The following is a 22,316-nucleotide window of genomic DNA, read 5'->3' as shown; positions in this document are numbered from 1 at the left end:
ATCCTTAAAAAATAACAAATGATTTATACTGACTTTTTTGGGAACACAGAATTGGATATTTCATGTTTCTGAGGAAGTTTCTGGGGAAGCTGGTTTCTCTGGGTCGTATTTAAGGTTAGAGTAAAGGGCAGAAAGGCATACAGAGTTTTTAGACCCAAGCATTTCCTCCAACTCACCAGTTATTCACTGCTTTGTTTCAGTCTATCACAAAAGGTCGTTCAGTTGGACCCCAAGTCCAACTGAAAGAAATTTAACACCTCAAATGTGTCGTGACATTTGAAAAAGGACAACTTATTATTTTAGATCAAAAATTGCAAAAAAGTTCATATTAAATGAAAAATGTTTCTTTTTTTAAATGTTATTCAGAAAAAGAAAAGAGTTTTATTCTATTTCAAATTCAGTTCAAAATCATTTTATTCATCAAAAAATGAAGTTAAATGTTGAAATAACTCTAACATTTTTTTATTTCGCCAGTTCTTGTAGAGTTTAATAACTAAGCAGGGAAATCTTCTGTATCCGTCTGTAGCTTTGGATCTGGAAAACCCTCTTAGTGATGACACTGTTTTTATTAGAAAGTTTTCTGAAGATGAGTCTTACTGTTTTCCATAATGTTCTACATATAATGAAGAATTAGTCTTTGTGAAAACATCTCCAGATCAAAAGGATGTTGATGTTTGAGGGAAGTTATGATTAAAAAAAGGCCATTGTGTCGAACTAAATGGAAAAAAACACTTATTCTAAAACAACAATATTGGCCATTTCAATCTCATTCCATTAAGGAAATTTATTGGAATTATTTCTTGAGAAAAACAGGATAAATTCCCAAAACCTGCAGTTTTTGTTTCTGTTTTAATACTCCTTTACAATTTATTAGCTGTTATGGTGACTGAATAGAGCCCTGGTGGAATGAAACCAAACGTTCTTGGATGTGGTGTGAAAAAGTTGTAAAAAGTTCAAAGACTGTGAATAGTTAGTTTTGTGAAGAACTTTTTTGGGGTTTTTTTAGTCAATATGCTGGAAGAGAATATAAGCATAACTGCATAGTCATTGGATGTAAATAATCAAAGCAGTTTTTTGTAATTTTATTTCCCTTTTTTTTTTTCAAGATCTCAAACCACCGGAATTAGTCTTATCAGAATATACATTGTTTGGACCATAGTTTATTACAATTAATCCGTGAAAGGTTCCATGTAATCCTAAACAGTTCAGGCAGAATAAATCCCACTTTTTCCACTAATATTTAATTTTCAGAAAAATGTTACTCTAAATGGCTTAGTTTTATATTTTCAAAGCAGAGAACAGCTTTAAGCTCATTGTTATAATAGATTTAGGTTATTTGTAGAACCTACAGCAGGTTTAATTGCTATTTATCAATTTAGTCACAAATTAGTTGAAATGAAGGCAACATTTCAAAGGTTTTAGTTTTTTAGCAGGACACTTTTTGTCCTAACACAAAAAAAACTATTTCAAAATAGGTAGAAATGTCTTAAAATAAGTGTATTTACCCTTAATTTAATTAGGTAGATAAGATTATTTTTGCTAAGTAAGATATTTAGATATCATGCACTTGAAATAGGTCCTTAAATCTTTTTTATTTGAACCATCTTATTTCATTGGTAAAGTTTCTCCTTTACCTGCTTAATTCAAGAAAAATGCACTTATTATAATGCTGAAATTCAAGTTTTTTTCGTGCACAGAAACATACCCTGGATTCTTTTTCCACATGCTTTTAATGCATTAAATGGTAATGAACTACGAATGTCTGCAACTAACAAAATCAGCCTGATTAAAACAAACTCATATGATTAAAAGCTTTTAAATGTGACTTGGAGTGACATGATTGTTCAAAAATAAACACTGTATCATAGTCGTTTTCTTGAACTTAGATGAAGATCATTTCTGACTTTTTCTCTTTAAACTGAGACACAGTCATGAATGAAAAACATAAACTTACCACTGATTTGTTTGAAAATGTTATTTATTTTTTCTTACAAAGTTTCATCATGATATTTGTTACAAAAAAACAATATTCTTTAAAAGAAAATATTTACCTAAATGTATCTCCACTAAAGAAGTTTGAATTTAAAATGTTTTTGCCACATTGCGGTTTGGTTTTAAAGACCCATCTTCAAAAATGAGTCTCATTTTTTCCTCAAAGGGTCTCATAATCTAAACGCTCTCTGCTCAAATGGGCTCACAAACAGCGTAAATAAACAACCCCGGGACAGACCCAGAGGCTGGAGCTGGTTAGCCTTCACAATTTCAACATTTTAATTTGTTTGTTCCAATCTGCCTGAAAACGGTGACCTAACTCCTTCATAGTGAGCACATGTGTGGAAGAGTGCAGGGAAAGGGTAAGATTTCAAGATGGAAAAGAAAAAAAATGTCCACATTTTTCCAACATCCAGACAGAGCAATTCATCAGGAACTTTGATGCACATCTTTGAAAGGAGATAAAAAATAAAAAAAAGTTTGTGGAAATGCAATACAGAACTGAGAGGGGGGCTAAACAAATGTCATTTTTGGATGGCGGGAGAATAGGAGAGATGATGAAAAAGAAGCATTCCTGGGAATTGAACTCACTGGCTTACTGTTTCCTGGCCTTGATTAGAGAGATGCAATGATTCGTGGAACATTAAGATTAAGATCTTAGCTGTCCAGCTGAAAATTATAGAAAGGAAACTCTTGGTGTCTTTATCGGGAGTGACATTGGTTTTTATAAGAGGAAGTGCCATTACAGCTTGCACTTATGCACTCAGGCTGCAGTGAAAGCAGTTTCTAAAGGTTGCGGTTTTAACCTGTTATGGGCTTAATTCAAACTGCTTGATTTTCAGTTCCTTTTAAAAGCATTCACACTCCTTTCGCTTTTTCCGCATAAAGCAATGCATAATGTTGAAATAATAAAAAAAAATGTTTTACAGATATTTTACAAAAGGCAAATCTAAAACATTTGGATTGCATTTCTTTACAGGCCCTTTAGCTTAATGCTGCTGAATAAAATATCCTTTAGAAATCATGTCCTGTTTTCTGAAGTATGTTACAGAACATCTTCATCCAATTCATAGGTTTGGGAACTTTTCATACAAAAAGCACAATACCGAGTTCTTAAAATCAACAACTAGACTAAAAACATAGGCCGACTAGTAACACTTTAGCTTTCCCTGAAGCTTTAAAAAAAAAAACCTGATTCAGGAGCAAAAATATATGCCCTACTTTACTTTCTTACAAACCAATATTTATATGAGCTACTTCTTCAACAATATAATTCAAAGTATAAATAACCAACATTTATTTAGGCTGCTAAAAGTGAAATTTCATGGTATCCTGTAGGCCTACAAAGAAAATACTTTTCTTCTCGCATCAAAATAATCATAAGTAAACAGTCAAAACTATTTCTAAAACTAAAGAAAAACAGACATACAAGACTAAACTAATGGATAAATCCTATTTTCTTATTAATGGTCTTATTTTTTCACCATTAAATTAAGTCTTTGTGATAAGGAAAAAATTTATATAACATATTTTTGGTCATTTTGAATCAGAAATAGCAAGCATGAAAAAGCAAGCAGAAATATTTATTTCCAGGTACTATTAATAGATTATAAAAAATAAAAACATAGGAGAGGTATTATTTAAGAGCGTGGTTTATTATCAAATCATGGAAAGTTTATATACCTCAAAAGTTTTTGTTCTGCTATCTGTAAAGTAGAACTACGGGTCCAGTAAAGACATCAGAAGGCGCTCTGTTCACGTGAAATAAAGAGAACTTTTTGCTTCCCATGTGAGTCTATCTAAGCGAAACCGGTTTGTTTGGCTGCTCCACTTTAAGCTTCTCTGTTCCATCTGAGTAAACTTTAACTTCACAATGAATAACCAAACTTGGCAGAATGGAACGCACAGCAGCCAAGTAAATCATAAATTATAAATAATAATCAGTTTGTGTAAGATTGCAATGAAAATGGACTACTTAGGTGCAGCACTTGGTAGGATGTTATAATCCAGTTTTACAATGATGATCTGCACAATAATGACCCATTTGGGCAGATGGATGGAGCCTTCACTAGTCCTAAAGCAAATATCTGAATTAGATATTAAAGCATTGTGGACTTAAGGAAAACATTCAGACTTGATCAATAACCCCACATTTAAATCTCTCAGAGAGAAATAATCAATGGATTGCTAACCCTTTGATTAGTTTGGTTTTTTATGATAAAAGATGTGCAAAAAACAAAAAATAAGCTTCTAAGAAACCAGGAAAATCTTTATTGGTAGAACAGCAACCATACTATTCTTATAATCCCCTCAGCAGCTGTTTACATTTTCTCATTTTTTGCATTTAGCTCCAGGTCTCCAAGGTCAGGAGGCCTTCTTGTTGTTGCTCTAATTTTTAGCTCCCTTCACAGCTTCTTCATTAAATTCAAACTCAGCCACAGTAAAATGTTCATATTTGGATCATCCTTGTATATAAAAAAAAAATTGTAATAAAATAGCTAAAAAAATGTTTTCGTTGCCACTGCTTGGAAACTACTTGCCCTATATAAGGAACAAACCTTTATGCAAAACCTTCTAATAGAGTTTAAAAAAATAAAATAAACCAATAAAATTCTAGAAATTGTTAGCATTGGGGGCCAAGACAAAAAAAAAATAGAGAATCTGAAACTAACAGTAACTTCATTTTGTTTTTCTCGTCAATTCATATTTAAAATATTTTTAATGGTGTGTGGGGGGGGAATGCTTGTTTTATTACCAGCTACTCCTTAATATCAAATATTGTAACACATTTCTTTTCTTTTTTTTTTTTAGTCAGGTTGATATCAGCTTCAAGTCACAATGATGCTGTCAGCAATAAGAGACAAAGAAATGCCCCCACAGCAGCCAAACCTGACAAGCCTACAAGACAAAGTAGCTTTTTTATCTCCAGAACATCCAGTGAACTCCTAGAGATCACCCAGGGCCACCGCTGTCCAACAACTGAACTCCTTCAAATATTTACAGTCTCTTAACCTGCAGTTTGAACAGCAGTGTCCATCAGCCCTTCTTTGAGCGCACGCAGTTGGACCCGACAGAGGAGCATCTTCCTCATCATCAGCTCTGTTTAGGCCGTTTCTTATGAGGCGCTTCAGAGTCCGTATCCGCCGACTTCTTGGACGCAGCTTTTTTTTGCTCTTTTTCCTCAGGATCATACAGAGCATTTCTCAAGAAACGTGAAGCAGCTCCCTTGTCTAGACGTGCAGCTTTCTTCTTGTCTGTAATCTCCTTCACTCTGTTCATATACGTCCTTATGCGCTCCTAAGGAAAAACCGAAAGAGGGTAATCAGGAGATCATCCTGGGTACAGAGAAAGAATCAGAGCATTAAAGAGAACAAACCAGCTCCTGTTTGATTCCATGTTCTCTTGGGTTGATCCCCTTTGTCACCAAGTACACTGCAAACAACAAAGAGAGTTAACACCACTACTTCCCAATAGACTTAACCATTATGCATTGGTTCAAAGAATACATGAATCAATAACTTACTCCAGAACAAGGAATTAAGAGTATAGACAGACATCAGATCCAGCTTGGCTTGATCCAAAGGATCCAGCTGGAAAGATAGTTTATTACATGTAATAACAGTTTTATAAACACAAACCATAAACTTAAAACAGGTCAAAATAGAAAAATAGATCCCGCAGAAATCAGGGTATTTAAGCTTTACTACTAGATATCCTGTGGACATTATTGGCAGTAAGATCAACAAGTCTTACCTTTTGCATCTGGTCGTTTCTCGAAATGGAGATCAGCTTCTCCAACATTGTTTTCACCGCATTCACCGAAGAATCAAAGCTCGTCAGCTGTTCGTCTATCTCCTGCGGGTATTCCTCGACTGGCGCTACCGCTGCCATGTTCCTGCAAAGTTACAAGCCAAAATATTTCAGTAATCTATCTGTACCTCAGAGAAGCACGCGCTGGCTAGCTAGCAAGCTAGCTAATGCGCTAGCTTCCAATACAGCTAACAGCGGATACATGTCTTGATAAACATTAAAACAGATAAAATGCAATGTTAACTACACCTAAAACTAATAAGAAGAATCTATCAGTTCACCTCAGACAACTTAATGACGGCATTTACCTTCTTTAGGAAGCTTAACGTGCTGACCAACACCAAACAGGAAGTGAAATACAACAAGTAACCTTTTGAACTCTCTCTAGCGCCACCTGCCGGTTGGGAGAGTCACTGCGCACACCTTCACTGCTTCATTTTGTTTTTACTTTTAAGTTGTTTACATTAGTTTAAGGGGTTATTAATAAACTTATTAAATTTTATCAATATTACTGGTGTTTCAGTCATAATTCATTTTGACTGAAAAATAACTACAAAATTAAATACAAATAAATATAAAGTAAAACTATGAGATTCTATCTCATAAAAAAAACATAATATAATACATCAACTATGAAGTATTTAACAAAAACACAAAATAAATAAATATGTGATGCTTTAGGGGGGAAATATAGAAAGCAGAAAAGAGGTGTTGCTGTTGCCTGGGAAACCTGGGACGTCATTATGTGTAAATAAGAAGACCAGTTCAGTTTCATCCCTGTTCAGAGCTGCAGACAGTCCTGACAGACAAAAGGCTAAAGTCATGGATAACTGTGATTTAGAGAAACTCTCCATCTCTGCTGGGAAGCTACATCCAGCCTTCTCACCACAGGTTACAGACTATAAAGTGACAGTGGAGAGCAGGGTCAGCAAAGTCACCCTGGACCTGAGCACCAGTGATTGTGGAGCATCATACAGCATTGTAAGTGTCAGACTTCAAATTTTTTTTTTCTTTTCTTTTATCTTAAAGAAATTTCTTTGCATTTCAGTTAGACTCTTGTTATGTTTTTTCAGCTGTCTGGTGACCGTTCCAGCACTGTTAAACTGAAGGATGGGTTGAACAGAGTAGATATTGAAGTGGTTGCTGAGGATGGGACGGTGAAGAAATACAGTGTGGAAATAACTAAGCTATCAGGAAAAATTGCAGAGCTCACTGATCTGTCTGTAGAAGGGGATTTTCCACTGAATCCAGCCTTTACCACTAAAGTCCATGGATACAGCAGTAAGTAAAAGCCTTAGTAATCTTACCCAAGATGTTAATGTGAAGGGTTTTCCTTTGGCGATGAGGTCTGTGATCATATTCCCAAATTAAATGCCTAAAAAGTAGCCTATTATTATAATTAGTATTAGTATTTTTTTGTTTTGTTTTGTTTTTTTATGTTGTGCAGTTTGAGGTAAACTAACATTTTGCTTTTTATTTACATGCAGGTTTTGTCCCATTTTACTGCAATGTTGTGACACTTGTTGTCAAGGTCCCTGACAGCCTTATTAAAGTGACAGTAAATGGGAAGAGCAGCTCTCAGCCTGTGCCACTGCATTTTGGGGACACTATGGTGGAGGTTTCTGTCTGCTCAGCAGATGGCAGTGTTTCACAGGTATACAAGCCCCAGAGAGGATTACCAAACATTATATATTTAGTCTCATTTAAACATAATCATATCATTTAATGTTATTTTTGTTGTATTTTTTTTTTGAGTAGCCCCTTTTGCTGGCTTCTTATTAATAAATAGGAGGACAAAATCTAAATTTCAGGAGATTTCATTTATTAAGGTAATTTAATTTTCACGAAGCTCTGGTGCATTTATCATTAAATGCAGCTGTCTTAATGTTGCAGATGTACACTGTGCTGGTGACACGGGAGCTGCTTCCCATGGCTGTGACCTTCACTGAAGGGAAAAAGCAGCTGGATTATGAGTGCCCTGTATCCCTCAGTGCTCTGTACAGACCCATGTCTGTCCACCACAGGTGACACCTCGGAATTATGGACAAATGTTGACAGGATTTTAACTGTATAGTTATGAAAATGAGCTTTACATTTTGTTAGCCTACAGACCAATAATTTGATTTGTAACTATTCCCTTTAATTGTATCAGGTTTACACTGGAAAAACGATCTAGAAATAGATACAAAAAAATGTAATTAAGTGTAAATACCCTTAATTTAAGTGGGTAAATTAGATAGTTTGCCAATGGAATGAGCATTTTTACTCTTAAAATAAAATAATTGGATAATATGCACTTGAAATAAGACAATGCAATTGTGTTTTATTTACCTCCTCAATCCAAGAACAAATGTACTTATTTTAAGAAAAAATTGCTTTTTTTTGTTTTTTTTTTTTTCCGTTTTTTCAAAGGTTTTTTTTTTCAATTTTTTTTTTTTTTTTTTTGTTTACTCCAAATCTTCATGCAGTAAAAAAAACACCATCAAAGCAAGTATCGGTTTCAGGTGATGCTGAAGTCCCTCCGCTTTTCATCTTCGAACCCTCAGAACCATATTAGCATAGACACATTGGACAGACAACAGAATTGACTTTATTATTAAGGAGTCAGTTTAATTCATCGCCTTTTCATGTTTTTTTAGATAGAGATTTTGCAAGTCAGAAACCTGCATAAAGCATTTTTATTTGTTTACTTAACAATACAACTTATATGAATTTCATAATCTGGATTTAAATGAATTGTAGATTTCCTCGATGTCACAGAGTCAAAAGCCTGAAACATACCATGTAAAAAAGAAGGAAGCAAATATTTACACTGTTAATGAGGCATTTCCTAAATCCTCTTCCTAAATCCCAAATAGATTATTCTGCTTCTGTTTAGTATCATTGATTGGATGTAACTTGAAGAAACAACAATTGCAGGCAATTGACCATTTTTCTCTTTTTTTAACAAATAGAAAAACAGAGAGCTCTGTACTGCCTGAAAAAGTCCCACACAACCACACCAGCCTGGCAGCTCCTCTTCATGAAGGTCTCCAGCTTAGCCACTCCCTGCTGGGATGGCATCCTGTCACAGAAACAGCAGATCTGCTGATCTCGCTGTTTTGGTCACTCTGCCATGAACGGCAAACTCAAGCTAAAGTGTTCAGGGCTGCAGGCAGCCCATGGTTTTCTATCCACTCCCAGACTCTCTCTTATGAACCAACCCTTGATGAGCTCAGTGCAACACCCAACCAGGTAGATAGACATCCGTCTGTAAGAGTGGAGACATGGGATTGTCAGTGATTGCTGAATCTTATCTCTATGTCTTTTTATAGAGATTGACTCTATAAACTTTGTCATTTTGATTAAATGTAAACCCACACACTTAACTTTCCAGAATTGTGGCATCATTTAACGGGTAAACAAATAGTGGGACACTTATTGCCAAATATAAAATGACCAAACATCAGTTTCTTTTTTTATGTTTATGGAACATAACTGTTCCACACATGTTCTAATGTCCTTTAAGTGGAAGAGAAACCATCCACTTTTTCCAAATATCATATATGAAATTTGACCTTCATCCTTTTTGTTCAGTGAGCAAGTGCCAAACCCTTATGACACCACCACTATGTTTACATTTAGAAAATCTTCTGAGTCTGAGATCTTCATCCAAACTTTTCATCTGGTTTTTTTAAGGTTAAGTAACTGAGGCATTCCCTCATCAGTCCATAAACGCCTATGTAGAAGACATATGGTTTGTCTCTGTTGCTGGATTAAAAAAGGTCTGCTCAACCTTATTGGAAATGTAAGGAAGGCCATGCATGGAGGCAGGGTTTGTGTGAGGAAGACAATCAGTTTAAATCAACTCCAACAACCCTAGAAAGGAGACTGACTAAATATCAGCCAGATGGAGTTAGAAGTTTGTTTATGGCTACACAAAACATGTCATGCATGCAAAGCTTTCTACAGAACATCTGTATAAATATTAGCGAGCTGTACTGTGTGTAAATGTTTACACCTATGAAGAATGGAGAAAACCTACAATAAATTCAAGCTTGTTTTAAATAAATCACAGAAATAATAAGAGCAGTTCAAATAAATATTCTACACGCAGGACGAGAGCATGGAAAGATCTGACCGTAGCTAACCTACCACTTCTCCCCACACACATATTAGCGCTTTACAATTACGTTCTTTCAGTTAGTTAACGTTATAGTACTAACCTTATTCTGAAGTTAACTTACTTACACCTCTAAACCCCCCTTCTAACAGTGAAAATGAGGTTCCACCACATTAAGACCAGAGTTTGATCTCCTTAAGACCTGTTGGTCCTCAGGGGATCAGTAAATATATTAGAAAAGATCCTAAATAGGTATCATAAACAGGCACACACACACACACACACACACACACACATGTTCTTGTCTTGCTATATGTAGTGAGAACCAAATATTGACCCCCTATTTATTTTTGTCATCCTAATAAACCCCTTCCATGTCCTATAACCCTGATGATAAACCTTAACCTGACTATTACCAGTGCATAACTCACCTTAACTTTAAGCTAAACTAAACTTAAACTTTAGTCTTCAATCTAAACGTTGGATTTAAAAATCAAGTAGCAAATGTTTTTAATTTTCTAATGGGGCTTTGGTCTCCATTAGGTGCAGGGTCTCCTCATAATGTTTTATATTCCTGTTAAAAAGTTCTTACTGTTCCAGCCAGGTAACAAATACATACCCAAAAGCACACTTTCACTGCAGCACGTTATAAGTCAATAAATTAAATTCCACTGTTTTACAGTAACCCAAAGAGCATCTTCTCCAAGCCTTACATTGAGTTGCTGGCCCGGCGATCACGGGTCGACCCACTTAGCGGCTGTCCTCTGGGAGATTGCTGGAAGGTCCCTGAGTTGGAGCTTGATAAAAAGATTTCAGCAGCTATGGTCCGTTGTTTTTTTCATTACCGAGGTAAAAATCTGGAGCCTCGGTTTACATAAAAATCTATGTTTTTCTAAACTGAACCTAATTTTTAGCTCAGCTGAAGTGATAATTCACATTCTGCTTAGAAATAAAGAGATATTTCACATATGGGACTTTTGAATAGTTGAAATATGTTTTTAAGTAATAAATTATAAAGAGTAATTTTGTCACTTCTTGGATCCTTAAAGATTTATGTCCTCATTTCACCCTGAAGGGTAGCTTTACCCATTAGAGGTGCTTGAATAACAACATTGTTAATGTGCTAGGTGCTCTCTGTCTAACCTCTACTCTAACCCATCCTGTAATATCAAATAACGTGGTGGTACTGTAGACAAAGATTATGTTTCTTTATTGAAAGGGGTATTATTTCTTAAGTAAACATGTTGTATCCGGCTGGCATACATGCCTTTCTTTCTGTTATATGTTTCCTACAGTGAGGATTTCAATACAGGTAATTTTTTCAATATGAAATAAATGATTTGCATTTTTCTTTTATGTTTTCTTTTTTTCCACTAAACAGGATGTGACAGCGTGATGCAACTATCTGAGCTCGGGCCGCACACCCTGGACTGTCCACTCCAACCCACAGGGGACCTGGATGCAAAGGTTAAAATAAAAGATGAAGCAGAGCTCAGCAGTGCCACAGTCGTTCCTATTGACCCTGAATTTGCTCATCCTTTATTTAAAACTGCTCTCACAGACTCTAAGCTACTTTAATCTCCACCTTAAAGCATGTGTTTGGTTGTGTGATGTTGATTTCTATTTCTCAGCTTTATTCATTTGCTATTATAACTCCATCACTGGACTCTTTCAGAATCATTGCTTTTTTATTCAGGATGTGACAGAAACCAACTGGTATAAGCAGCACTTTCTAACATCTGGAGGTTTGGAGATAGAAACCAAGCATGTTTATAAGGTAATTACCTCCTGTTTTCTGACCTCCTGTCCTCAGATTTTACACAAGTGTACATTTTGTTTTTATACAGACAATTTATAACCTGAAAAAAACGCAATTTTTACCAACATATCCTTTATCAAGTTGCTGATTATTATGTTTTTTATGCCTTAATTCAAAACCTATTGCCAAAAGTAATGGACAATTTGTCTTTGTACCAACCTATCCTTAATGCATAGAGTAAGACATTAAGTTTGATGTTTTAAATTCCAAAAAATTGAAATAAAAGTAAAGAATTTTCCTTAAAACAATTAAATTATTTATTTAATTGAGCAGGTAGGTGAGACAATTTGCCAGTGGAATAAGACAATTTAGTTTCAAATAAGAAAAAAAACCAAATACAGTCTAATTTCAAGTGCATAATATGTAATTGTCTCATTTTAAAATATTAATTCCATTGATCATCTTATTTACCTACTCAAATGAAGGGCAAATACACTTACATTTGTATTTCCAGTTTTATTGTTGGATTTTCTGACCACTCTTCTATTTTAGAGGTCAGGCACTGGTGTTGGACAGCACGGCCTGTAGAGTCTGTTCTAAGTCATTCTAAAGTTGTTTTTATTAGGTTGGGGTCTGTGCAGCTCACTGCGGTTTCTACAAAACAGATTTATTGGATCCACATCCTAATGGACTCTGCTTTGTTCACTGATCCTCATTTCTTCCGGAGGCCAGCCGTAGAGTTTAAAAACCTAATGCACAGCAATCATGCATACTGCCCCTTCATACATCCTGATTTGCATTGAATTGACAGCAGCTTTTGCCCCTCCTCCAAATATTGATGCAAATTCTCAAGTTATTCTTAAAAGATGAGTATCCAATTGTCCAAATTCTCTTGGTGCAGGATTAAAGAAAATTCATTCCCTGGAACCAAGGGTCTGCCCCAAGTGTATTAATCCCTGCATCACCAATCTTTGCATCTAGCACAGTGCTGTCTGGCAGGTGCCATTTTTATGCTTTACGACTCTGAATCTAATGCTTTTCAATGGGCTGCATCAAAAGGCTTTTGATGCAGCTGCTTGGCTGCAAACACAGTTAACCATTCCTCCAAATACGTCTGCAGAAGAAGTCTTCATATCAGCTATAGTAGCTGAAATTTAAACTGGTTTAACCGCCTCTATTAAATTATTTTAATGAGCTTAATATATCAAATATAGCTTTTATGCAGACTTTACAACTGCAACTACAACTCAAATACGAAGAATCTGTTGGTGAAAATGAGAGGAAAGTAGCAGATAGGTTTTTATTAAATTTCCCCAATACTCTGATCTTTAATAGGAGGTATCGCCTCAACATCCAGATGTCCAGAAATACAAGTCCAAAAACCTCAATGAGTGTTGAATCCTCCTAAATTATTTAAGATTAAAATTAACTGGCTACTAAAAGTTACAGTAATTTGATTTTTTTTGCGCCATCACCATAATTACAATTCAACTTCCCCACATTCTCTATAGCCTTATGCTGGATGATATTCACCATTATGAGTTTCTTTTTAGGTGCGTAGCTGGGAGAAAAGACTCCGACTGGCAGGAGAGGATCACTGTGTGGATAAACTTTGTTCTCTGGCTGAGGAGCATCTCAGCTGCTACAACCAACATCTACCTAAACCAGGTATATTTTCATCATTGTTTGGTAAGAAATGCAAATTAGAAACACAGCCCCCCTAAAAAATCTAAAAATAAAAAATAAAAAATTTTATGTAATTTCCATAATGCTGCTATTGTTGCATTGTTTTTCAATATAAACCATATATCTCACTAATGATTATACTGTCTTCTTCAAAGTCATTACGGTTTTTAATGAGTTTCATGAATTTCTATTAACCCTCTATCCTGTCCCTGCAGACATTTGACCACGTCTGCTGTTTGTTCTTGTTACCGTCTTGCTTCTTCCGCAGAAAATTATGTTTAGTGTGTGCATTTAATGTTCTTGCCATATTATTTGCTTGACATGACATTTTTTCACATCCTGCCAAGAACTATGGATTAAATCTAGCCTTTTTATCCTTAATCTGGATTTTTGTTACTCTTTGCCCATTTACAATACATATAAACTTAAATGAACATTCTGCTGCAGGACAGCATCTAACTTCTTCAATGTGAAACTCGGTTCTAAAATCCATCAAGAATGAAATAAACCTTCAATATTTTACATTGCTAACATTTATGTTAAATCTGTTTTTCCTAAATGAATCCTTGATGTGGTTCAATGTGATTTTGATACAATAGAAAATCAGAACCGGGCCCTTGTGTCCGTGTCTCGATTCCGACATTGCATCTTATCTCAGCTGCAGCTATTAAAAAATACATGGAAATGGGGCCGTTTGTGGTCGCCTCTGAGACGTCCTCTCGTGTCTAATGTGTCAGAGACTCCAGTTACTGCTGGGGTTCCTTCTTTTTTCAGCTATGCGTGCCTCCTTAATTGCTTGATGACTCACAGAAGTGACATTTTAGACTGATCCAAGACGACCGAATAAGAGTCACTGAAACCGAACAGAGAAAGAACACCAGATCCAGGGAGAGAGGCAGATCTCTTAAAATATAAACGGGAGCTTTAAGAGGCTGAGTGGCTTAAAGAGAGGCTCAGTTTAACCCCATGGGTCATATTGCTGCAAAACAAGAAGGCCGTGTCATGCTACTTGAACACAGATTAAGGATGCAATATTAAACTGGGTTTAATCGTTCTGTTTTTATTTCAAAAGTTATGATTTCTGATACAGTGTTCCCAAATATTTCCTATCAAGAAATCACAAAAATGGGTTTAAACGATTTATTCAGTCATTGATTGAATTAGTGTCTTATGTTGACAAATGAAAAAAAATAAGTTTTGTTATCTGTTGTTTTTGGTCAAAACACATTGAAGCATCCAGCATTATGAAAAAGATATCATATATAAGAAAGCAGAACATAACCATGACATTAAACAAAAAGTTGTAGAAATATTTTATGACCATTTTCATGTCCATCTGAATTCAGGCTCCTCCAATCTATAACCCTATAACATCTATTTCAGTCAATTCCCTTCTCAGTACAAACCTACAAAAGAATGAGATGTGTGAACAGAGCAGTACTGGAAGAGAACTTGTTAGAAGTTGCAAAAATGTTCATACATGTTCAGACTGGGGTTCATCTTCTAACATAACCCTAAACATGCAAGCAAGCACTTATGTTAGAGTGGCCCAGTTCAAGTCCGAATCAAAAACCGACTGAACTGTCCATCGAACTGAGCTTGTTTCCTTCTAGATCTATATAGATGCTACTCCAATGTGAGGCCCACATGCAGTTCAGCAAGAATAAATCCCGTCTGTAAGTTTTTAACTAATGTGTAAACAAGCAGTGCTCTTCTCCATCCACCTTCTGCAGGGGACCAGTTAAAGCAGGAGAATATGGAGTGTCTTCTGCACAGCCTGGAGCAGGCGGCTGCTTGTTACGCATCGGCTATCCCACTAAGTCCCAGAAATGCCAAGCTCCACTTCCTGCTCGGCCTCGTTTTGGAGGAGCAGCATAACTCTTTGGAGATTTACAGCCTTCACAGAAAGGTGAACAAATAAAAAATAAAAAATAAACAGCAGTTTGATTAGTTGCATAAAACATTCAAACTTCTTACATTGAGTCAATTCCTGCTTTGATAGTTTCTAAAAAAAAAAAGTAGGTGTCAAGCGTTTCAGTAACTGCAGCCCACACTTGAAAGGGGCGGACCCATGACTTTAGAGAGCAGTAGAGACTTTTTCCATTCTTTTTATATTCCCCATTTTGTGGTCAGTCTAAACAACAGTCAGGTAAAAACCTTAGGAATATTCAGGACACACAAACTATAAATGGCATTAGAATATTTGAACCTAATCTCCATATATACATGAGAGTTTTACAAATTTCCACAATATTGCACCTTGCCCAGACAGTTAACCATAAATACCATACAATGCAACCCCATAAAGCACAACATGGATACACATTTTCCCAAATATTTACACCACTGCAGCCATTTTCAAATCAAGGTGTACAAATCAAACAAGGACTCCACTCAAATTACACATACTCTCTAAACACAGCGGCAGTAGTAAGATCCTATATAAAAATCAGATTTACCGTCTGTCTCTTTAGTTTTTTTAAATAGGTCCTCAATTCTCTGCAGCTAGTTTTAAGCACTAGTCTCTAACATAACTTAAAAGAATTAGCAGCTGCCTTCCTAGGTGTCATTTATGCCTTTACCAGTGTCAGGCAAAGCAGTTCAGGTGTGTCCACACCAACAGAGCCCCACCCTGGGCTGCCACCAATTAGCAGGTCAGTGCAACAGTAGGCATTCATGCACATTTACACAGAAATAATTTCAGTTCTGCAGTGAATAGCAAGTTAAACATTTTCATGATGGACACCAGATTGTGGTTGTGTTATAAAGCTTTAATGATGCTGAATTATACAACGGTAAAATTAAAAAAAGTTATTTTGTCTTCCCTAGGGTTATAAGGATAGTGAGGGGTTAAGTGATGCTAAATCATCCGCCTATCAGGATGAGATTCTGGCAGTGTGTAAGCTGCATGGTTTCTTTGGCACGCCCACTGTGGAGAACCAGCTGCGGGCCTTGGATAAGGAGTACCACCTGCTGAGACAGCAAGGACAGTCCAACAAATCAGACTACATACAGACCCTCTACATCTGGCTGTCCAAGAATGCTGGGAAGGTAACTCCTCACTTTAAAAACAATCTCTAAAAACTGGCACCCAAAAGGTTTACCTCAGGACTTCAACACACACATCAGAAATGTCTTTTGAGCTTTTACAGATTTAGCAGAACTAATTTTTTACATACAGTATTATTTATCAAGCACTTGTCCACACTCCTTTCCAAATAGCCCAACAAATTAATCCAGTAAAGATTTTCTTAGTAAAAACTTTTCTCTAGTGATGTGAACAGCTTTAAATGAAGGTTTTGGGGCATTTATTGTTTCAGAATCGCAATGCAGGGATTCAAGATGAGGAGAGTTACATATATCGAGCCTTAATGAAGCACCTGGATGCCTGGTCTCTGAGTCCCGACAGCTGGGAGTTCAGCCTCCATGTAGGAAGACTTCTGCTGCTTCAGGGGAGAAGCAGGGAAGCTCTACAGCACCTTCAGACCGGGCTGGCGCTGCACCCCCTGCACCCTGCACTTAGGTACAGAAGGACCATCTCATGCTAGAAACTACAGAATATAGTATGTTGTTTTGGGGTTTTTTTTGGGTTTTTTTTGCACAATATCACAGAGAAACAGGAAAATCTTTCCTCTCTTCATCCCCATAACCCTATTGTGATCCTTGATTCCCATCAACCCAATGTATCAGAAGAGCCTCAATTAATGGCACCTGAAAACCTTAAAACTAATGCAACAACCAGTGGCGTTTAATATATAGTGCATATCTAATGTTACAGTACTTTAGCATGAGTTTATTGACTTATCCTCTCAAAACCCACCATTATAAAGCATTTACAACTAATAACTCAGAATGCATGAAAATTACACTGGTAGAATGTTTACCAGTATAGACATGTTAGACATCGTTGGAAAGCTTCCATTCTCCACAATTCAACCACCAAGTTAATTTTATGGACACAGCAAGCACCAAAGCATAATTAACACAGATTTAGCAGCATGTCAAAATGTAAATATGACAAAGCAGCCACAACAAGCAAGAATGTCTTTATTACTGCCGTTCAAAAAAGACCTATTTTTTTCGAGAATAAAATAAAAAACTTTGAGTGTTGTTTGAACTGATGCAGTTTGTGCTTGATGCAGCTTCTGTGTTTTACTCACCCAATTTTCATGTATATATTCAGAAACTAGAAGGTGTTAGCTTTCAAATAATGTATCACACATGTACAATTTGGCTTACAGTTCCTGTTTTTTGTTGTTCCATTTGAGTATGCAAAATAGGCGAGAATTTCCCAAAATGAGGTGAATGTTAAGAGGTTGATACTAGAACATAAATTTGATTTTTTTTTTCACGTATGTCCTTCTTACAATATTTGTCCAAATGTGCCACTTTAAGAGCTTTCTGGATACTTTTTACATGTCAAATCATGCTGGCTTAAACATATATATAAATGTACTCTTTATCAGACTATATTGTCCCAAAAGTTACAAAATTTCTATTGAAAAAATAATCCTGTGGGGTTTTTTTCTCGTTATTGTATGCAGGCCAGTTAGTTATATGTCGATTGAAAACCTAAATTTGGCCAATCATATATCAACGGTCATCTGTAAATCGTATTGGTCACAGCTAATCTAAGCAACGGTTGAAATAAATAAGAATAATTTCCTTTCCCATTGAGTTCCATCCCAGTGTTCACGGGGATGGACGTCTGTGTCTTCAGCAGGCGTAGAGCTAACAGGACTGGCAGCGTTGTGAGGCAAGGGCTCAAACATGTACGGCTGTAAGCCTTCTACACCAAACCAAGCTTCTGCCTAAATCTAAAACTAAATCTTCCTTCACAGTCAGCACTGGATACTTGAGACATCCTATCTTGGAGAGATTAAACATATTCATTCAAATACAACTCTTAAATGTCTTATTTTTATTATTAAACTGATTTGATAGTTATAATTGAAGCTGGCATTAAAGAGTAGTGAGATCATGACTAAACATGGACCAACTATGAATCCATTAAATTGTGCTTCATGAAATGCTTAAGAATTTTATTTTTTTTTTTTTATAATCCAATCTGGCTTTGACCTCTCATAGATTTATTCATGACCTGTTTGCTGCATTGCATGGTGCTGTGTGTTCAGCAATGTTCAAAAGCGTGGCTTAGGGACCATTTCTAGTCTATACTAAATACTGCTCGGAAGTCTTTATATTTGTTGTGCAACTTTGAAATATTTATTGCACACCTAGTATGGGCAGTATATAGATCAGTGGTCTCCAACCCTGGTCCTCAAGATCTACTGTCCTACAGATTTTAGATGCATCCCTGCTTCAACACAGCTGAATCAAATGATTGATTACCTTTTCAAGCTGATTCATTTGATTCAGCTGTGTTGAAGCAGGGATGCATCTAAAATCTGTAGGACAGTAGATCTTGAGGACCAGGGTTGGAGACCACTGATATAGATTATTTAATTAGATAATATTCGGACTGTTATATATTGTTTGTAAACACACACCCTCCTGGCTGTGCATTAGAAGAACAAATGAAAGCATGAAATGAGCTCAAATTATGATCAAAAAGATAACTGCAGATATATGTGATAAATTCACCACAAATACCTTTCAAAACATAAGAGTTTAATATAATAAACATTCAGTTCCAAGTCAAACATATTTCAGTGGTTAACATGGTTGAAAACCATCATCAGTAAGATGATTCATAGTTTAGCATGGATTTTAAGTCTGAGAGCCAAACTTAATCCCATTAGGAGAAAAAAACAACACTGCATGTAACACAGAGGAGAAAACGGAGATACTCAAAAACATTGTAATTCTATGTGTCCAAATGGAATTCCTGAAAAACTACCAAAACCCAACATACAAACACTAACTCAGACAAAAACTGGTTCTTCCTAAAGACAGAACATCCAAACCTAACTTGTGCTGCATTGTTTATGCGATGCAGCGCAGTAAGGATTGCACAGCCTCCTACAGTATATTAGAGAAACCAAACAACAATTGCACAAATGCAAGGAGCTGCACAGGAGAGCCAGTAGCTCTGGACAAGTTTGGCTTTAAACTTGCACCTCAAGAGCAAAGGATACACCTTTGAAGACCAAATTGTCCAGATTTTGGACAGAGAGAACAGATCTTTTTTTGATAGGCGTCAAGGAAGCCCTCTTTGTAAAAAGAAAAAAGCCATCACTAAACAGAGGAGGGGATGTGGTTTCAGCTTCCAAGCATTTCAAATTTAGTCATAGGACCCATTCCAAAGAGATTAGATAAGCACTCTCATTATGATCCAAAAAAACAATCACACAGCCCATGCACAGCAGAGTCCCCAACAATCCAGAAGAAGAGAGCAAGGGGCGGCATTTTGATATGCATCTGTTCAGGAGCTGCTTTAATATATCAGTGCTCCAACTAGTGATTGTTCTGGTGTGAGCCAACAGGATGGAAAAACTCTCCTGGACAATTTTTAAAACTCCTTAAAAAAAAAACAGAGTGGAAGTCTGGTTGCCTTCCAATTTAAACCTGTTTGTCGTGATCAAATTAGCTTTTAACTCATTTAGAAAAACTGGAATGTTTTCAAACCAATTCATACTGCAAATCCAAGAGGGGAATAAAACATTATTTGGCCAAGGCAAATAAGCTCCTCCTCCTGGTCAGAAGACCAGTGACAGCCAGAAAATTTCTATGGGGGTGGCCAAGCAGGAACCAATGTTGTCTGAGGGGGGGTAAAAAACTGATAATCACTAAAACCAGTCTAGAGTCAGTCTAAAATGATCACGCTGCATTAACTGGAATTTGAACAAGAAAAACATCCATGTGTCCCAAATAAATCTGTTAAGACAGACTAAGTTTTCATGAAGCCCTAGCTAGCACATATTTATACAAACATAGTTCTAAAAAGAGTGAGTTCCGTTTTTTTTTATTATTATTATTCAATGTTAGTATATTGATGTTTATAATATATTAATTACTATAATTTTTTTGTAAATTTTTATTTAGAGTTGTGAAAGAAATCAAGGTGGTAATGTATGTTTTAATGGGAAAAACATATTACTTAGTAAGGGTGGCCCTGGCCACCCATGGCCCCCCTTCTAGCTTGCCCCTGCAGATGACCATAATAGGAGGGAAATGTAGGATTCTGTCATAAGTGTAGGAAAGTGACCCTCTCAACTATAAAACCTGGACCATCTGGTTATATAGTTTTCCCACAAACAGACTAATAACTACAAATATTTGTTTTTTTGTTATTGTTTTTTTTGTTGTTGTTTTTTTTTATTTTTTATTTCTCGCTTTTGTTGTTGGACACGGACAATAAAAATGTATAGATAAACAAAACAGAAACCATTCATTCCAAAAAGTAAGAAACATTTTTTTTAGAAAATTACATCCTTTCTTTTCTTTAATTTATCTCCTCAGACGTTGTTGTTTGAGTTAAACGCTAAATGTTTTATTAATGGCTATGCAGGTAAAAAGGATCAAATTCAACAAACAATTGTATTTTTAATTTTTTTAAAACAAGCAAAAGAAGAAAGAGATTCCTCCAAACACATTGGAGTTGGTGATCTTGTGAAAAAAGGGATCTAACCCTCACCCTGCCCTTTTGAAAACCATGTAAGGGCTGTGCATACTTTTGCAACACAGTCTCACATCTTCATCTTGTCTTCAGCACTGACTGTGCTTATTGCTTTATTCCAGATTCTTCACAGGACTGGCTCTGTTGCAGCAGGAGGAGAAAGCTTGTGAGGTTACAGAGAAGGAGGCTGCTCTATTCTTACATCAGGGACTGGAGCACTTTGTCAGCCAACGCTGTAGCAAGAGGTTTGTTAAGTGTGTGTTTTGTTTGAGTGTGTGGCGGAGGTGGATGCATTCAGGGAGAGAGGGAAAGTGTGAGGTCATGACAGCATGTGTAATATATCAGGATGTTCTGTTCAGGCCTGCAGGAGGGAGAATGGGGAAGGTTTTTTATATTGATTTTTTTTTTGTTTTAAAAATGTAGAAGTTTGAGATTTTGTTTATAAATTCCATTTGTATTTCTTGTTTTATTATTTATTTCTGCAGTCAGAAGAAGCAGCGCATGTCAGACCCCCTCTGCAGCCTGAACGCCCAGTTTCTGCGTGGGCTGCTGGCCCTTGGGCAGCTGCAGCAGAAGAGCATGCTGTCTGAGAAGTCCATGACTCCTGAGCAGGTTTATCACACGTAGGTTACCTATGGAGACACATTATGTCACTTACAACCACAATTTTATATCAAAGCTTAACTTAAAGTAAACTCACACCCCCAAAATTCAATGGCAAAAAACAACCCTCTTTCCTCCCAATCAGTTAGATTCACAGAAGCGTTTGTAAAAACGCCTCCAGCTCTCCGGTCCTTATGTGACAACGATATCTAACACTGCAGCCAAACTTCCCTGGACTTTGAGTAGCTTTTCAGCTATGAATGAACACCATATCCTGGTTGGACACAGATTTTAGCATATGCCAAGTACATAATTTTGAATTATGTATAAAACAAACAAAAAAAGATTCAATCTAATCAGGTTGTTATTAATTAATATAAACAGTCAGGACAAACTAAATCATATGAATAAGTTTACTTTTACACCTCAAAGCCATTCCCCCCCCCAAAAAAATTTAAAATTTCTGTCCTATTGATGAGAGGGAGGGTCCAACTGAGCATGTTCAGCACACTGCTGCCAACTGTTTAGCGAGGAAAGTTATTCCCTGTCTGAAAAAACGCTAGATGATGTCATAAACTTGCAAATTTCAAAATCCAGGTTTTAGAAGAGAGGATTATCAACTTCATCCTGATAGAAAGTGGTTAAAAACACTCTAAATATGTTGAGAACTAAAAATGAAAAACAAATCTACATCAATACTCCTTAAAGGGTCATAGAATGACTCTATAGGGTATTTGGTGCAGGTCCTTAAGGTCTCTGAATAGTGTGTAACATTGGTTGGGCTG

The 22,316-nt window shown here is 36.3% G+C and overlaps 2 protein-coding genes across 2 annotated transcripts; one reads left to right on the top strand and one right to left on the bottom strand.

Moving 5' to 3' along the window:
• Nucleotides 1–4,802: 4,802 nt before the first annotated feature.
• On the bottom strand, nt 4,803–6,174 carry c1d (C1D nuclear receptor corepressor). Its single transcript, XM_015398742.1, has 5 exons — nt 6,111–6,174; nt 5,746–5,887; nt 5,516–5,582; nt 5,369–5,424; nt 4,803–5,289 (listed from the first exon to the last, which is right to left on the bottom strand). Exons 2-5 carry the CDS (start codon nt 5,881–5,883, stop codon nt 5,086–5,088), a joined length of 465 nt encoding a protein of 154 aa, XP_015254228.1. The 5' UTR covers nt 5,884–5,887; nt 6,111–6,174; the 3' UTR covers nt 4,803–5,085.
• A 435-nt stretch (nt 6,175–6,609) lies between these two features.
• Nucleotides 6,610–21,551, top strand: LOC107100304 (the record flags this gene model as incomplete). The annotated part of the gene is made up of 13 exons (XM_015398746.1): nt 6,610–6,783; nt 6,876–7,083; nt 7,290–7,456; nt 7,696–7,826; nt 10,587–10,753; nt 11,286–11,371; nt 11,601–11,681; nt 13,217–13,331; nt 15,083–15,258; nt 16,179–16,400; nt 16,670–16,872; nt 21,051–21,173; nt 21,414–21,551. Coding segments are annotated over exons 1-13 (1,976 nt in total), but the record flags the coding sequence as incomplete, so codon positions are not given.
• Between the last annotated feature and the right edge of the window lie 765 nt (nt 21,552–22,316).

The sequence above is a fragment of the Cyprinodon variegatus genome, unplaced genomic scaffold, assembly GCF_000732505.1.
Source record: "Cyprinodon variegatus isolate N-32 unplaced genomic scaffold, C_variegatus-1.0 Scaffold957, whole genome shotgun sequence".
In the NCBI taxonomy this organism is placed as follows: domain Eukaryota; kingdom Metazoa; phylum Chordata; class Actinopteri; order Cyprinodontiformes; family Cyprinodontidae; genus Cyprinodon; species Cyprinodon variegatus.
Note: the sequence above shows the minus strand (reverse complement) of the source record. Positions and strands in the feature narration are given on the sequence as shown.

What these genes read in the sequence shown, in the direction of transcription:
- c1d (XM_015398742.1), bottom strand. Translation starts at nt 5,883, where the DNA reads ATGGCAGCGGTAGCGCCAGTCGAGGAATACCCGCAGGAGATAGACGAA. An exon ending in GAAACGACCAGATGCAAAAG is followed by an intron (nt 5,583 to 5,745) that starts GTAAGACTTGTT and finishes CTATCTTTCCAG; the next exon opens with CTGGATCCTTTGGATCAAGC. An exon ending in ATGGAATCAAACAGGAGCTG is followed by an intron (nt 5,290 to 5,368) that starts GTTTGTTCTCTT and finishes GTTTTTCCTTAG; the next exon opens with GAGCGCATAAGGACGTATAT.